The sequence below is a fragment of the Myxocyprinus asiaticus genome, chromosome 28, assembly GCF_019703515.2.
Source record: "Myxocyprinus asiaticus isolate MX2 ecotype Aquarium Trade chromosome 28, UBuf_Myxa_2, whole genome shotgun sequence".
In the NCBI taxonomy this organism is placed as follows: Eukaryota; Metazoa; Chordata; class Actinopteri; order Cypriniformes; family Catostomidae; genus Myxocyprinus; species Myxocyprinus asiaticus.
This window is the reverse complement of record NC_059371.1, coordinates 2,161,636-2,179,980: the sequence shown is the minus strand read 5'-3', so window position 1 is coordinate 2,179,980 and position 18,345 is coordinate 2,161,636. Positions and strand designations below refer to the sequence as shown.

Genomic DNA, 18,345 nt, shown 5'->3' with positions numbered 1-18,345 from the left:
TCTTCAAGCTAAAGGCATACCGAGTCCAAATGGTGGATTTGTATACAGTATTCTTTGCGTTTTGTTACTTTGGGCTGATTGAGCGATTGACCATCCAGCCAATAACAGGTGAGTTTCATGAGCCGAAACAACCCTTACGTAATAGGACGTCAGTCAGACAGTCTAATCAATGCGGCTCCTTTAATTTCTACAAAGTTGCTTTCAACAATGCTCATTTATCCATGTTTTTTATCGCCATTGATGTTGATCTAAATTAATAATCTAGAGATGAGGAACACACAAATGAGAGTTATTTATCGGCATATCGTTCTTGATTGACAATATTATGTGAAATGCACTGCAGAAAAAAAAACACAAATTGTAAGTGGAGTTTATATCAGCGCATGAGTCTTCATTAAGTTATGCTTTTTACATTATGTTTGTGAGGTAATAGTTTGACAGGTTGTTTTTGCCAATTTAAGCAGATTAGTAGATCTGTTTTAAATATGTAAAGCTATTTTTAATATCAGCTCCTGTTTTTTTACTTCTGTGTTGGTGTGCACTCGACAAACTGTAGGAAAAAAGATAGATCTGCTGTGTTCTTAGAACACTTAGGCATTTTACTGAAGTGAATATAAATGTTGACACGCTTTTTTATACATGAAAACATACAGACGGTATTGAAACTCATAATTATTATAAGACCATTATTGTTGTCTTTTGATAAAAGTCATGCTCAGCAGCTCACTAACTGTAGGGAAATTATAGATTTGCTTTGTTCTTATAATGCTTAAAACCTCTACTAAAGTCTCTTTGTAGGTCTGTAGACATACACATTTTAAAGGATTAATTTCACACAAGACACTCATTTGTCACCACCTTTTGGCATCACCAGAAATGGTCACTGAATCATTAAATGGATTTTGAATTTTGGTGAACATGTCAAAACATCCACTTGGATACATTTAAATCCCACAATGCACAAGTACAGAGAAAAAAATAAAATTGTGCACATGCACAATTGTCATTATTGTAGCTAATTGATTCAATTATTTATTCAAGGACCAGCTTGTGCTCAGTCTTTCATTGTCATGTATGAAACAGAAGCAAGTGCTCCACAAGACGCCCTTTATTTTTGCAGCTAATTTTGCAATTATTTTGCAATACTTGAATCTTTAAAATACTATAAATATTAAAAGTAAATAATATGTATATATTAATATAATACTTATATATTAATATATACTGTAATATATTAATACTGCACTGTAAGTGCTGGGTCTGTGCGAGCCACCTACTGACTGCTACGCCCCTGCCTTGACAAACACCACTAAGAAACCAGACCACAGTAGTTGAATTAAACATTTATTTATGCTGATGAACCGAACAGACATAGATACTCAACTGTACATTATTAAAATATTCCCATCAGAGAGAGAAACATATATCACCGAAAAACCTATCTCAGTTATGACTATTTGTCCTGCTGGGTTTCCTTTCATACACTTGAAAAATAATAACACTGATATGACAATCCAAATCATCTCTGTAAAATAGCTTGTTTTAAACTATAATATCTTTAACAGTACAATATCAGGAGCACTTCAAAATGTTACTGAGGATAAAACACTGACTTTTGAGTTAGCTCAGAAAGCTCAGATCTCTAGTGAAACTTCTTACAGTATGAAGAACGGCTCTCCAAAGTGGCTCCTCATGTAAAGTGCATAAACATCATCAGGGATCTAAGAAAGGGTACGGTAGCACCAATCAATTGAAATCTGCCCTGATATTCCTGTGCACCAATTTTACTTGTGTCACCACAACATGAGACTCATGAGAGTGAGTACAATGAATTTTCATTTTTGAGTGAAATATCCCTTTTAACACTCCAAATACAAAAAAACACCATCTTAAAAATCCTGCAAGTTGGTTTCAGATGGATTTGTTCTTTTTCAGAACGTGTCATTTCGCTTTTGAAATAAAGCAACATCACAGCTCATCTCGGCTGTACTTTCATTTATAGTTTGTCCTGGTTTTCTCTCTCTCTGGTGGGTCAGACATTAAACACCAAACACGTGATGGATGTCAGATTCTAAATGGCGAGTTTGTGGATGATGATGAGTGTTCACTTCAGGCCTTCATCTGTGCTCTTGAACATTAAAATGGCATTGTGAATCTTCAGTGCAGGTCCAAGCTTTATATTCATGATCTTCACAATGTCATTTTGAGTGAGCAGAAGGAATGCTTCTCCATCGATCATCTGCAGAGGAACATGGTACTTTACTGACAAGCTTTACAATGTTAGAACAGTATAACTGAAAACATGTTAAAAAGTACAGTTGAAGTCAGAAGTTTACATACACTTAGGTTGAAGTCATTAAAACTCATTTTTTTAACCACTCCACAGATTTAATATTAGCAAACTATAGTTTTGGCAAGTCGTTTAGGACATCTACTTTGTGCATGACACGAGTAATTTTTCCAACAATTGTTTACAGACAGATTGTTTCACTTTTAATTTACTATATCACAATTCCAGTGGGTCAGAAGTTTACATACTCTAAGTTAACTGTGCCCTTAAGCAGCTTGGAAAATTCCAGAAAATGATGTCAAGCCTTTAAACAATTAGCCAATTAGCTTCTGATAGGAGGTGTACTGAATTGGAGGTGTACCTGTGGATGTATTTTAAGGCCTACCTGCAAACTCAGTGAATCTTTGCTTGACATCTTGGATATAATTATATGGATATACTGAAGCAACATCTCAAGACATCAGCCAGGATGTTAAAGCTCAGTCACAAATGGGTCTTCCAAATGGACAATGACCCCAAGTATACCTCCAAAGTTGTGGCAAAATGGCTTAAGGACAACAAAGTCAAGGTATTGGAGTGGCCATCACAAAGCCCTGACCTCAATCTGATATTAAATTTGTGGGCAGAACTGAAAAAGCATGTGCAAGCAAGGAAGCCTACAAACCTGACTCAGTTACACCAGTTCTGTCTGGAGGAATGGGCCAAAATTCCAGCAACTTTTTGTGAGAAGCTTGTGGAAGGCTACACAAAATGTTTGACCCAAGTTAAACAATTTAAAGGCAATGCTACCAAATACTAACAAAGTGTATGTAAACTTGTAAACTTCAAAAGTTGAAACAAATAATTATCTCTACTATTATTCTGACATTTCACACTCTTAAAATATAGTTGTGATCCTAACTGACCTAAGACAGGGAATGTTTTCTACGATTAAATGTCAGGAATTGTGAAAAAGTCCGTTTAAATGTATTTGGCTGTATGTAAACTTCTGACTTCTACTGTATGTGGCATACTACAACAACAACAGTATACATACAGCATTGCATTTAGCGATACTAGCTGACTTTAACGGTGCACTCAGTAATTTTTTCCTCATTAAAAAAGTTTTATTCCTAAAGAAATGAACTGTAATTTTGAAACATAAGTATGAAATCATGAGCACTCACATGAGATGAGGACTCTAGTCAAATCAGTAACCTTATAAAAGCTGTTTTACTCTACATGGGGCAGGGGTCCCCTCATGGGGGCTGCCATGTTAGAATCACATGACCAGCTGAATATTGTTCGCTTAATCTCAGTAACCGTCTTGTTATTGGACACTTTCACTCTTGGATTAAATTAATCATGGCTGATTGTGAATGGTGAATTTCTACAATGGTGTCTGTAACTCAAAACTATTGATTTTGAATGATGCTGCATCCACACCACTAGGTGTCACTGTAAGTCCAAGATGACACAAACAAAAATTTACTGAGTTCACCTTAAAGTATATAGAATGGACAGAGTTGTGGAAAGAGGGGGCATGTCTAATCCAGTGTTTTAATTTGGTGGAAATTCCAGAACAGCTAAAGTCGCTTACAGCAGCTTCTTAAAGTTTATTTAAAAGATTCAGTAACGATGAGAAAGTAGCAATTGGCCTTTTTCACACTTCCACGTTTCTCGCTTCCGGGGGTGCCCCTCGCAGGGTAACTTACTTCTGGTATCGACAATGGCCACTGAAACATGAGCAAGATCTGCTGAAATCAATGTGTTCACAGAAATTAAATAGCAAGTAAATGTTTGGTCTGACTTTTTTGCTTTGTTGTTGACTCTACAGAGCTCTAATTAGGATCTTGATTACATGGTAAAAGAACATTCTGACAACTTTGAGGACTGAATCCAGCATATTCAGTGAGAAATTTAGAGCTGCTACTAGCCCTAGACTACACCAGTAATAAATATCTTGTGAATTCACAGTCAATTCATTCTCTGTGTCTGTTTGGGTCGGCTCTGCATTATCGCAAGTGAAAACAGGAGAAAATCATCGGCAGCTGCTCCCCTCCCTGTACAGCTCCAGAAAAGAGGCACGTCTTATTGCTCGTACCATGGACACTTTCATAAACAGGGACACCTGTCATCTCTCTCTCCGATATTTAATCTCATTCACATGCTCTGACACCATCATTAAACTGAGTGTGATCAAGTTAATGTTCGATTCGACATTCGGAATAATATTCATTAAACTCTGTACATCATGAAGAACTCAGATATACAGGTACATCTGCCTTTTTTATAGCACACAGCTCAAATGTCAAAATAAGATTTTTTCTTATTATTGTCATTTTATCATCCTTATAAATAAAAGAATGGAACCATGACTGAAATGTTCACGAAAAACGTAACCGCTTCTTCGTGAGAAGTTTTTAAAAAATTTTGATAAATGTAGCTAATGTTCTTACTCTCTTAAACTTTAATGTCTCTTCTGGCTGCTCAACATCATCTTAAAGTCTGTAAACCTGCGCTGTAATATTTGATGTAGTGCTTTCGATGTAGTGTAGCCACATTATGTACAAGCTGTTATAATTAGTATTAAATACATTGTTTATTTACAGTTCCTTATTGCTGTCCGTTGATCTTTTACTAGGATGGTGGAGTTAATGTACATTGTATATAATTTATGAAAATAGGTAAATACATTTTTAATGGGACAAGATGACATGGTTTCATTAATAAATTTGATTATTTATATTTTAAAAAACTGCATTTAATATTTTTGGGAGTTTCATACGAGGTTCAGTTAGACAAATAAAATTTGATTTGTATTTTTGCATCTGTGCTGGGGGTATATATAGCTTTTTAAAATGTACTTCCCGTGATACAGTGATGAGAGGAGGGAAATGGTTGAATGAATATTCCTGCTGAGATGGGAGCTAGTGAAAAAGACATCACAGCGCTGCATTTGAGCACATAAACTCAAAAGAGACTGTGGCCTGAATAGCCGAATCAGTTAGGAAAAAATTCTGTGTATATTATGTTGTGACTTGTTGGAAAACAGACCATACAGAAGAGGTAAGAAGCATAATCAGAAGCAAATGTAAACTCAAGCAATAGCCGCAAATCTGTAGCGGAAGTAGCTTCACCCTGCGGTGACATAGTTTCCGATTCTTGTGAAAAAGTCTAATGTTTCAGAAAGTATGGAAGACTGAAAAACATTGCTATGACGAGGAGGCCGTGGCTGGGCCGTAATGGTGCACGTCCGGCGCTGAATCAGCTGATCAGTGGGAGAGCGAGATAAAGGGGATCCGGAGGCGCCAGTTCGAGAGAGAGAGAGAGACACACACGCGGCTGCGCTGCATGTGTGTCTGTGTGTCCTTATGTTTATTTTATGTTGAGTTTCTTATTAAACTTTACGTTGACTGTTCAGCCGGTTCCCGCCTCCTCCTTGCCCATCCTTTACCTGTTACAGTGGTGCCGAAACCCGGGAGGGAGGAGGGATGCGCTGTTGCGGAGTCCTCGATGCTGCCATCCGCCAGGGGAGCAGCCACGGCCGTCTGCCTGGGGATGGAGGGGCTGAATCAGCTGATCAGCGTGAGAGCGAGATAAAGGGGACCAGAGGCGGAGTTCGAGAGAGACGCACGCGGCCGCGCTGCATGTGTGTCTGTGTGTCCTTATGTTTATTTTGTTGGGCCACATGTACTCAGATAGGAGACAAAGGCAGGATTACATACAGTCATAAAGCCTGACTGCGGCCTGTAGGAACACTAGAAGCCTGATAGCCACAACATCGGTGCCAAAATCAAACAAAGAGGAGTCTAAAACAGATTACACATCCCATCAAGCCTTGCTCACTTTACACCTATGTGTGAAATTCTGAAGGATCGAACTCTTAACTCCTACTGGATAAAACGCACGACAGAACGCGTCCCTCAACCATGACGTCATCGAGAGTATAAAAACCTCTGAGATCTTTCTAAGCTTTGCTTCCAGCGACAGTATTCGCCACATCTAGCTGCAGCCCTGCTGCTCCCAGGTGTAGCCTCGCTGCCCAAGGGAGTAACGTTCGTACCTGAACTTTGGCCATACAATCTCCATCTTGCTAGACGAGCCGAGATTTATCCATGTTCCACCGAGCATACTAACGGAACCGTACTGCCCGCTGAAAGAGCGAGGATACAACCTCCCGTCATCACCTGAGGTTCGAGGAACCGAGTCGGAGTCAAATGACGGACAAACACACATTCTACCCACATCCTCACACGACTCAAGTAAGAGGTTTACGTCTGGGCAGAGATAGATTATTATAGCGTGTTATTCTTGTGTATCAAGGTTATTGCTTGTACAGTTTATGGACTGCCGTGTCTGCTCATTGCTGCTAATAATACTCAAGGTATTATTGTAATTTACTGCTACCACGAATGAGATTTGCTGTGTTGTCGTCCAACCACGTTGGGCTGTTTGTTAATTTCCGCCATCGCGGGTGAGACCGGCACACTGAGTTTATCCATTAAAGAACCAACGACCGTGGCGGACGGATTACGAGCCATTCACCGTGCTTCTGAGTGATAAAATAACGGTTGCCTTCTCTGCCACGATCGCTAAAACCGGCTTCGGTGCCGTCACTCTGTTCTCTCTCTCTCGTACTAACCGCACACACACACAACCCCTCACAAAAATACCTGCACACACATTTGGCGAACAGATAAATTGGCGATAGAGCCCAGCTTTATTCCTAAATTATCATACCAGTGGAGACATGTGTTAAACTAGCAGACGCCATTAACCAGTCTCTCTGCCCACATTTGCGGCCACGTTCTCTGGCCAGAATCCTCACGTAACACATCCGCCATTTTGTGCCCTCCTTCTCTCCTTATGCACGCAAACACATACACCCATTCACATGTATTATAGGCTTATCTGTTACCATATCTAATTGTGTTACTGTTTAGTTTGTAGTTGTAAGTCGGAAGTTTATCAAAAGCATTGTATTGATTATAAATTGATATTACTGCATTAATAAACTTTGTTATACTTTAAAGAGAAGTGTTTTGGTATTGTTCTGCAAGCACCTGTGTCAAGGGCTGGCAGGGGATGTCAGTGTTCAGATTCAAGCCTTCATTATTTTCCTTTTGAATGTCGATGTTCTCCGGACGTTGACTTTCCTAAGAGAACAGTCCTATAGTGAGACTGCTATACTGTCTGGTTATTAGTCCCTGATTCCAGTGTGGTGCCCTGGCGATATTAATCCTTATTAATATTCTATTGATTTTGATAATTGATAGTTATCTTTGATGATTGTTGATTTGAAGGATTATTAAACTAATGTTGATTCTAATCAATGTTCTATTGATTTTAATAAGTAATAATTATCTTTTATAATTGTTGATTTTGAAGGATTAATAAGATAATGTTGATTCTAATCAATGTTCTGTTGATTTTAATAACTAATAGTTGTCTTTGATAATAATTAATATTCTATTGATTTTGACCATTGATAGTTATCTTTGATCACTATGTAACACAATTTTTGTTCCTGGGTAGTAAGTGTTATTTCCTAATTGCTTATGCCTCAAAAGTATAGAAAATGGCTATTATTCCCCACAAACTTTGCTTTTGTGACCAGGACAGGGATATTTTGAAATGTATGTATTTCCAATGAGAATTTGTGTTTATCGTTCACATAAAGTCAGAAAAAAAACAACATATGAATCCAAATTAACATGTATTTATACTAAAGTAATACAAAAATGACTACAAAAGATTTGAGTAGTTTTCGAGATTTATGATTATTCTGTATATCACTTTCACGAATCAGCCCCCAAATGTAGTCTCCCATCATGTTCTCGTTATACTGTCCTTGGTAGCGGCATTCAAAGTCCAGTATATCCTGGTGGAAGCGCTCGCCTTCTCCTCCGAGTACGCTCCCATGTTCTCCTTGAATTTATCAAGATGAGCATCAAGGATATGGACTATGAGGGACATCCTACAGCCCATTGCGCCGTAGTTCTTCACCAGAGTCTCAACCAGCTCCACATAGTTTTTGGCCTTGTGATTGCCCAGGAAGCCCCGAACCACTGCGACAAAGCTGTTCCAAGCCGCTTTCTCCTTACTAGTGAGCTTCTTGGGGAATTCATTGCACTCCAAGATCTTCTTTATCTGTGGTCCGACGAAGACACCAGCTTTGACCTTTGCCTCAGACAGCTTAGGGAAGAAGTCTTGAAGGCTGCCGACTCCTTATCTAGAGCTCTGACAAATTGTTTCATAAGGCCCAATTTGATGTGCAGTGGTGGCATCAGCACCTTCCGGGGGTCCACCAGTGGCTCCCACTTGACGTTGTTCCTCCCCACAGAGAACTCGGTCCACTGTGGCCAGTCCTGCCTGTGGTAGTGCACCTTGGTGTCCCTGCTGTCCCAAAGGCAAAGATAGCAGGGAAACTTAGTAAAACCGCCTTGGAGACCCATCAGGAATGCCACCATTTTGAAGTCTCCTATGACCTCCATGTCGTACTCATCATACTTCAAGGCATCCAGCAAGGTCTTGATATGTATCCACTTAGGCAGCTGGAACTAAACTGAACTGGTGGGCTTAAGGCCCCTGTATTTATACTACTATTTATATTACTGGAAAGTTCTAGAAAGGTCTAGAAGTTACTCCAAGTTTACTCAGCACTGAATCTATCTGGAATGTTCTGGAAAATAGGTAAATTTCAAAATATCACTGTCCTGGTCACAAAAGCAAAGTTTGTGGGGAATAATAGCCATTTTCTATACTTTTGAGGCATAAGCAATTAGGAAATAACACTTACTACCCAGGAACCAAAAAAATAAAAAATAAAAATTTGTTACATGGTGTGATTGTTGATTTAAAGGATTAAAAAGCTAATGTTGATTCTAATCAATGTTCTATTGATTTGAATAATTAACAATTATCTTTGATAATTATCAATTATTGCTAATAACCAAACCCGCTCCTGAACGAAGTGCTTAACAATTTTATGTTGAGTTTCTTATTAAACTTTACGTTGACTGCTCAGCCGGTTCCCGCCTCCTCCTTACCCATCCTTTACCTGTTACAGTGGCACTGAGAATGCTTGAAATATCATGTATAAATAAATTAAATGTATGAAACTAAAGCTTGTTTCTTACTTCATCTTTGAAAATTCGAGCTTGTTCTTCACAACCAATGAGATTATTGACAAAGCCAAAGACCTGTGAATGAATCAGATTACATACCATGTAAAAAGTGAGCATGGACACTTGTTACCTGATCTGATTGTTAAAAGGACTTTTGTAGATGCAATGTAATGTAGTCAGGTTGAGTCAGTCATATTAAGTAATATTTTTTGGCATGTATAAGACCAGTTAACCCTCAAAGACCCAAGTATAGAGACTGATGATATATTCTCTTCTTTCCTCCTTGATTGTGTTTTAGAAAGCCATTGAATTATAATCTTTTTTATATATTTTTAAGTACATTTTGTTTTTGGGTGGATTTTGTGTGACTATAGAAAACAATAACAGTCCTTTTTTTTTTTTTAGGTGACTATTGTGTGACTTTAACAAGCTATGATTTACAATATGCACATTTTCCCCCCACCATTTTTTCTGTTATTGTACAGTTCAGAGTGTCAGATTCAGTTATGTGTACTTTATATTTTTTCTTTTTACCATTCTTAATAAAAAATGGTATTGTTTACTTGCTGTAAACAAATGTTGCAGTTCTACTATGCATGGTCTCTGAGGGTTAATTTAGATTTGTACTAAATAAACTCCCTCAGGGTTACCCAAGACCTAGGATGAGTTCTGGATCCTGTGTTTGTTTTGCAGTAATGACAGGCTGATTGTTGCCTACATTATTCCTAACATGTTACACATGTAAATAATGGTCTCAAACAGTATATGACCAGTTGAAATATTTTACTCTTAAAATATCATTTGAATATACTTGAGGATTTAGACAAGATTAAATGAAGTGATTACCTCCTCTATAGTCCAGGTAGTGACCTGACTGGCATGTATTCCTGCAACACCAGGCAGTAACTTACAGTGTTGCTCCCAGCAGAGAGAGAGAGTGCGGTCAGAGTGTGCTGTGAATGCCGTCATGAAGAGTGACGAGTACAATCCCTCAGACACCAGACCTGAAACACACACACACACACACACACACACATCATTTTCAGAGTAAGTTCTGCTTAAGCTTCTATTCTGAAAAAGATGTTTACATGCTTCACAGTTATTAGAATATTCCTGTAATCAACATATTCTGAATAAAATAATACATGCACATTCTGTTCTTGCAGTTCTTTTCTGAAAATACTGTAGGTGCTCAATCTCAACTATTTCCTTTTTCCTCCAAAAAATTATGTTCTGTTTTTGATCACTTGACTTTTCACAACTGACTGTGGCCACGTCCACACTAATATGTTTTCGTTTGAAAACACATCAAATTTGCTACATTTACACCTCTAATCCACACTGGAATGGCGTTTTCCTCCACTGAAAACTGAGACTTTCGAAAACACTCTCCAACATAGTGTGATTCTATGACACCTGGTTGAATTTAAAATAAATGAATAAAAAACTCACTCTGACAGTTTCTTTGCTGACCTTTACGGTATTTAGGTGGGCGACCAATCCTGGTGATAGAAAGAAAGTGACATTTAATTAAGTGTTTATATTACAACAATACTTCTAAATTTAACAATGCTATTGTACTTGACAAACATAATAAGTGTGAGTACTGTCTTACCTTCCATGATATCGCAACTTTTTTGCTCTCTGACTGAAGACTAGCAAGTTCCGTTTGGATCCCTCAGTGTCAGAGAGCTCTGCCTTGAGCCGGCCTTGGTTCCTCTCAGCCAATGGACAGCCAGATAAACAGTGATGAGCAGTGAAACGCCCAGTCACATGACCAGACCCATCACATCCTGGAGTAGGACACTTTCTGATTAAGAGAAAACAGATCTGCTTTCATTTGTTTATAATAAACTGTACTGTAGTTGTTGGATAATTTTCTGAGAATTCACTTGAGCTATGAAAGAGCAACCTCAGCAATAAAATTGTCCTCTCTATATGTTAAAGTCACATGAAGGAGTAACCTGTGGTGGAAGCTGTACTTGGAGGTGTTGCGGGGCTGAGAGAGGCTTTTACAGGACATGGAGGTGTAGTTCGGCTGTCTGCTGGTCAAGTTCTCCCTGGGAGCTGAAACACACATATTACTCTAAATTGAGTATTTCCCTTGACGAGCATATAAAGGGGGTCGCACACCGGACGTGTCTGGTGGACGACATGACGCGTTCTAAAATTCGAAACAATTGTTTTCTATGAATGTACGCACACTGCTGCCGGCGCCCACCAACAACTCCGGAGGCTGCTCAAATTTATGTCACACCACGGAGCGCAATATTTTCCATTAAATTCAACCCAAATCATTATCAATGGACATATATTATTTACTCTAGCCTTGTTCTTTCTTTAAGAAGGGAAAAACCTTGTGTGGCATGGGGGGGCGTGGTCATGTGTCTGTCTGCGGGAGAGGAAAAGCAGTAAGGCTCGTCACCTGGGCTGTAACTCTAACACCTGTCTCTCATTATAGTGATGGCAGAGGGAGACCTGATAAGGCTAGCCGGAGTGTCAGAGGAGGAGAGAGAGAGCCACTAAGAGCCGTTTTCTTTGTGTATGTGAAGTGAACAGTTGAGTGTTTATCCACACACACTTTAGCTTAACATACACAGAGAAAACGGCTCTTAGTGGCCAACTCAAAATAGGGCTTTGAATGAACACAGTCTCTGGCTTTAGTTGCGGGTCTTTCCTCCACTACTGCTCTGAACCACTCTCTCTATCCTTCTCTTACGCTCTGGCGAGCCTTATCAGGTCTCTCTCCACCATCACTATAATGAGAGACAGGTGTTAAGAGTAATTACAGCCCAGGTGATGAGCCTTACCGCTTTCCCTCTCCCGCAGACAGACACTGGACCACGTCCACCCATGCCGCACCGTGCTAACTTTTGTGTGCACTGTCTGCCACGTGAACCTCATTGACGTGCCCTGTGTTTTTATACCTGTGCCGTGTCCTAGCCGCGATGCAGCGTGGTGCTTCTCGTCCAGTGTGCGACCGCCTTAAGAGTCAGTGGAATGAGGAATGAGAGGAGATGGACTTTTTTGGTTTCTCACCAGGTTTCTGGGCACTGGGCTGATAAGGTGGAGGTTTGAGAGGGTGTCCTGTGCTTTCACACCAGCCTGCCGGGTGAATGTCCGGATGGTCAGAATCCATCCACTCATCATACAAGTGACTCCAGCCATCAAAGTGAATCTAAGCACAACAGAGTGTTTTAGGCCAACATATGCTCACAAGAAAATGTCAATCTACTGAAATTTATCAGCAAAATACCAAAACGTAGCTCTGGTAACAGTCTCAGGTATCCTAGGGTGATTGACTCACATGAGTAGGTAGTATTTTTTATGACAATTTCAAATAAATTTACTGTAAAATATAATCCTGTTACATTTTATTTATGATTTTGTCATGTGATATAACAGCACAAGTAGATTAACTCTCCTTCACAGCCAGGACCTGGGAAGAGAGAGGAAACATCCAAGTTATAAAACCTGGCAAAAGTGTTAGGCAAATGTCCTGCAAGGACACACTATTCACCCAAGCCCAGGAGGAAGCCATGCCCCTGGTAGAATGGGCTCATTACCCTATGGGGTATTGCACGCTTTGCAAATCATTATAGACAACCCGATAATAAAGCCTTTGTTTGGAGATGGACAAACCTTTTGAGCGACATCCAAAACAAACAAAGAGCTACTCTGTCAGCCGAAACTGACTCATGCACTCAATGTACAAACGCAGTGCCCACACAGGGCAGAGCACATGCAATCTCTGTGCCCTGTCTGACTCAAAATGAAGAGGGGGGGGAAACATTCAGAGTTAACACCTGAGCCCTGAAGGGAGTGGTCAAAACCTTAGGTACATATTCACGCCTTGGCTTAAGAATGGCTTTCGGGGGCCTCGGTAGCTCAGCAAGTAAAGACACTGACTGCCACACCTGGAGTCGCAAGTTCGAATCCAGGGTGTGCTGAGTGACTCCAGTCCGGTTGCTAGGGTGGGTAAAGTCACGTTGGGTTAACCTCCTCGTGGTTGCCATAATGTGATTCTCGCTCTCGGTGGGGCACGTGGTGAGTTGTGCGTGGATGCCGCAGAGAATAGCGTGAAGCCTCCACATGTGCTAGGTCTCTGCGGTAACGCTCTCAACAAGCCACGTGATGAGATGCGTGGATTGATGGTCTCAGACGCGGAGGCAACTGAGATTTGTCTTCCGCCACCCTGATTGAGGCAAGTCACTGCGCACTGGGAATTGGGCATTCCAAATTGGGGAGAAAAAAAAGAAAAAAAGAATGGCTTTCAAGAAGCCAGGCCCGAAATCCAAACAAGAGTCATGGACAAACAGGCCCTGGAGATCCCCAACATGCTTTACTGAGGTCAAAGCGAGTAACAGCACGGTCTTCAATGAGAGGTGTTAAGCACTGACTGTGACAATCCAGCTACTGTACGTCAGATGGGCCTCGTTCAGAGGCCATACATGTAGCCTCCACAGCTCTGGAGGTGGATGCCAAATTGTGCCCTGCACTTGCGAGAGCAAGTCCCTCCTTAGTGGAATCTTCCACAGGGGGCATCCAACAGCTCCACCAGCTCTGGAAACCAAGGGTGGATGGGGCACTCCAGCACAACCAGCAGCACTGTTTCCTTGTCCTCCCAAACTAACGAATGAACAGGATGGAACGCATACTTGAATTTCGCTGGCCACTAGAGCATCCAAGACCAGCAGAGCCAGAGTCATGGAGTACCAGAGGTGACGGTGTGTGGTCTCCTGGGAGCAAACAGGTCCACCTTGGCTTCCCTGAATACCTCCCAGATCCTCAGAACAGTCAGAGAATGCAATCTCCATTCCCCTTGGCTGATATCCTGATGTGAGAGCAGATTTGCTTCGCAGTTCAAGCGACCAGGGACATGCACTGCACAAATCAACAGGAGATGTCTCTGACATTAAAGGAGAAGCTGACGCTTCAAGTCCAACATTGGACATGACCTCACCCCTCCCTGGTGGTTCACATATGCCACAACTGCCATAATATCCGTTCGGAGCAGCATGTGAAAACCCTGCATGGCTGAACGAAAAGACTTGAGATCCAGAAAGACTGCTAGCAGCTCCAGGCGATTTATGTGCCATGCCAAATGCGCACCTGTCCAGATGCCGAAGGCTGGACAACCATGGCTAATGGCTCCCCAGCCCATACCAGATGTGTCCGTGGTCACAACTTTGCATCTGACCACCTCACCTAGCACAGTGCCCATCTGATAAAATGCAGGCGTCTTCCAAATAGCTAGTGCAACCAAGCAGCGGCGCATCACTATTAGAGATCGGTGACCATGTCGCCCAGCGTGATGAGGCACTCTCGCCTTGACACATAACTGGAGATGTATAAAAAAACCCAGCATGGTGTCGGCGCTGGCCATCAACCCCAGAGCCTGCTGAAAGCATTTCAATTGAAATGCTTTCCCCAGTTTGAAACTTGTCACGCACTGGATAATAGAACGTGTGCACTCATTAGACAGACACATGGCCAGTGAGCGAGTCAATCCGGTAGATCCCCATGCTCGCAGGCCAGTTCTTCCAATTGTGCTAACAGAAGTTAGTCATCGTGGTAGTTCAGAATACGGACACCACTCAGCCTCAGCACCGCATCGATGAAGGAAACCTCTGCATTACAAATTTTTTGCCTAATTGCCCATTGTGGATGTAGCATTCTGTGAATGAAGACCTTTTTTACAACTATGTGTAATTACTACATATACATGCACAGCTAATCCAGACACAATGAAAACATTATTTAAGGTAAAAAGTACATTTCTCAGTTGTTTCCAAGTCTTCACTAAATTATTGTTAGATATGATGCAGTAATACAGATTTGATGCTGCTGGGTTTTGACTTAGAATCAGATCTGTAATAAAATTATTCGTATGCTTGTTATGATTTCTATGCTGATAAATTCACCATACTGGAAAAAATGTAATGGCTCATTTTCACTTATTTTGGTGAGGCAAGTGGCTTATTCTGGGCTTGTTTTTCCCAGACTACAATGCTTGTTTCTCTTGTGAGATCTGGCAACACTGCAACTGGTATTTCACCTACACTTAGCTCTGAGTACTGTCATTTTAAAAAGAATGTTATTAACTGCTTATTTTGTTCTAACCAGTAACCATTTGGAAAGGAGGCTGCAGAACTTCTGAACCAGAACGAAAAAAATACTGTTTTTGCTCAGAGCAAACTGAAATGAATAACACTTAATTTTTAGTCCCTGGTTTGAGGAGCTATGGACAAGTTGAAAGGTAGGACTTTGAACTGGTAAGCAGTGCCCTCAAAGGCGAATCTCAAGAACAGCCTGTGACAATGGGACTAACGGTACATGAAAGTACTTGTCTTTCAGATTGATTGTAACAAACCAGTCTAGTGAACGGACATGAGACAGAATTTGTCTCTGACCAACCATCTTGAACGGAGACTTCGTCAGTGTTCGGTTCAAGCATCTCAACTCCAAATGGGGCCGAAGCCCACCTTCCTTCTTGGTGACCAGAAAATACCAGCAGTAGAAGCCTTTCTGAATTTTGCACAGTGGAACAGACTCTATTGAGTCTTTGGCAAAGACACTTTGGACCTCCGAATACCAAACCGGCTCATCCCACACAGCTACAGGGTAGGATAGAACGCCGTCGAAGCAAGCCAGACACCTCCGCAAACTGTAGAACATAGCCGTGTTCGACACCCAACTGGAAATGGCCAGAAGGCGGCGACAAGTGTCCGCGTAATGGGCCTGAGGGTACAAGGGTTTGCTTGTGCCCGCCGGGGGCTGTTTGTCCTTGTCATGTATCTTGATCAAACTGAGCCAGAGATGATGCTGCATGGACACTAGGCTACCCATGGACTGCCGATAGACTAGGCAGTCATCATTTGCAGAAAAAATAAAAATTTTATAAAGAAGAACAGGGAAGTGGAAAATAATCCACTCGCTGGTGAAGTGCAGTATCAGTGATGAAGCGATGGTTCAATGTAACTCAATCCTTGGAGCACCACAGGGAAGTAGAAAAATGATCACTCGCTGTGAATGTTTGCTGGATCAACAACAAAGCAAAGATTCAGGCATATAGAGCACGAGAGATGAAATCGCAGCCCTGAGGAAGGACATTTAGTTGAGATGGGGGTGTATTCCTACTTACAGTATATATTCGCGGTGGCACATAAATTGAGGCGGGATGCCAAGCGCCATCTGACAGTCTAGGGCTTCAGGCATCGTCACTCCTGATTTGGAGCTCCCCTTAGCATCAGCTATGGATGCAACGTCAAAATGACCGACTTGAAAGGGAACAAGTTTCCTCTCAACACACGGGAGACAATGACCTCTGATGGTAAGACACTGGTGTAGCAACAATTGTGACAATTACTTGTATTTACATTAACCATTTGCTTAACACATATCTGTTTTGGGGTTTTACTTTTTTATTTTTTACAAGTAAAGCAAGACAGATATTGTGCTGTATTAACTAGGCAGCCTTGTGATGGTGTTTGATCACATTAGCTATAACATGCAGTTAGGTAACAAAAGCAGTTTTGTCACACCTTAATTCTGTATGTGTCCACCTCCTGCACCGTAGACACACGGATGAGCCCTGGACACCTCTTATCCACTGCCTCCAACTTCATCTGCACCTGGAACCCATGAGGAGGACGCTACACAAACACACACAGAAAGAGTCAGAGTTTCCATTTAGTCCCAAACCTGGATTTAATTTGGCTAAAGGAAATATGTTAATACAGTTTCTGTTCATTCATTAATGGAATATTCAGATTTCATCAGCACTGACTCTTTCAAACAGCAGATAATAGTTTAATTTAATGACATGGATGCAATAGACACTTGACAGTTTTTTAAGTTATTAAGAGGTTTAACAAACCACTGTGAAAGCTTCAGCAGCGACTGCCGTTGAGCCTGTCTCCTCCAAATATCTCTCCCAGGAGAACCTGTCAGTGTCTGGGTAATCTATAAGGAGAAGATAAGATGAGCCAGTGCTGTGTAAAGTATCAAACAGTCATACTTTAGTAAAAGTAAAGATACCATAATGGCAATTGACTCAGTAAAACAGAGAACCATTCCGATTGATTCAGTGAGTGAGTGAATAGTCCAACCGATTCAGTAAAAGAGTTCCATATCATGACCCGCTCTGAACGATTCAGTGAGTGAGTGAGTGAGTTGTCCAACCGATTCAGAATCAGAATGAGCTTTATTGCCAAGTATGCTTACACATACAAGGAATTTGTCTTGGTGACAGAAGCTTCCAGTGCACAAACAATACAACAAGAGATAAAAAAATAAAAAATAGAATAAAAAAAGCAAATAGAAAATATAAGTATAATATATATATATATATATATATATATATATATATATATATATATATATATATAAAAAGAAAAAAGTTATATATATACTACGTATGTACAAATACAAACCTGTTATACTATATACAGTGCAAGGGAATGTAATGGCAGAAGAGGTAGGATATGTTGGATAAATATAAATAGACTAAGCTGTGTATTGCACATAATTATTGCTCAATGGGGCAGTTTTAACTGTTCATGAGATGGATAGCCTGGGGGAAAAATCTGTTCCTGTGCCTGACGGTTCTGATGCTCAGAGCTCAGAAGGCAACAGTTCAAAAAGGTAGTGGGCAGGGTGAGTGGGGTCCAGAGTGATTTTTTCAGCCCTTTTCCTCACTCTGGAAGTGTATAGTTCTTGAAGGGAGGGCAGGGGGCAACCAATAATCCTCTCAGAAACACATCAGTAAAAGAGTTCCAAATCGTGACCCGTTCTGAAGTGAGTTCTTAAATTGTGAACCACTTTGACTGATTCAGTGAGTTAGTTGTGAAATCAAGAACCACTTTGAACAATTCAGTAAGTGACTGAGTTGTTAAACTAAGAAACACCCTGTTTGAGTAATCTAAGTAAGTACTAGTTTATGTA

General features: G+C 40.8%; 1 protein-coding gene across 5 annotated transcripts in view; it reads right to left on the bottom strand.

The window, feature by feature from the left end:
- Positions 1–1,331: 1,331 nt before the first annotated feature.
- The window catches only part of l3mbtl1 (L3MBTL histone methyl-lysine binding protein 1), a 31,858-nt gene continuing 14,844 nt past the window's right edge, over positions 1,332–18,345 (bottom strand). For all 5 annotated transcript variants that reach the window (XM_051661079.1, XM_051661078.1, XM_051661076.1 and 2 more), the window contains 9 exons: positions 17,279–17,364; positions 16,944–17,054; positions 12,439–12,577; positions 11,364–11,466; positions 11,015–11,209; positions 10,852–10,901; positions 10,246–10,403; positions 9,412–9,474; positions 1,332–2,239 (listed from right to left, as the gene is read on the bottom strand). In XM_051661079.1, coding sequence (XP_051517039.1) covers positions 2,105–2,239; positions 9,412–9,474; positions 10,246–10,403; positions 10,852–10,901; positions 11,015–11,209; positions 11,364–11,466; positions 12,439–12,577; positions 16,944–17,054; positions 17,279–17,364 — 1,040 coding nt within the window. In that variant the 3' untranslated portion in view covers positions 1,332–2,104. The remainder of the gene's footprint in view (positions 2,240–9,411; positions 9,475–10,245; positions 10,404–10,851; positions 10,902–11,014; positions 11,210–11,363; positions 11,467–12,438; positions 12,578–16,943; positions 17,055–17,278; positions 17,365–18,345) is intronic.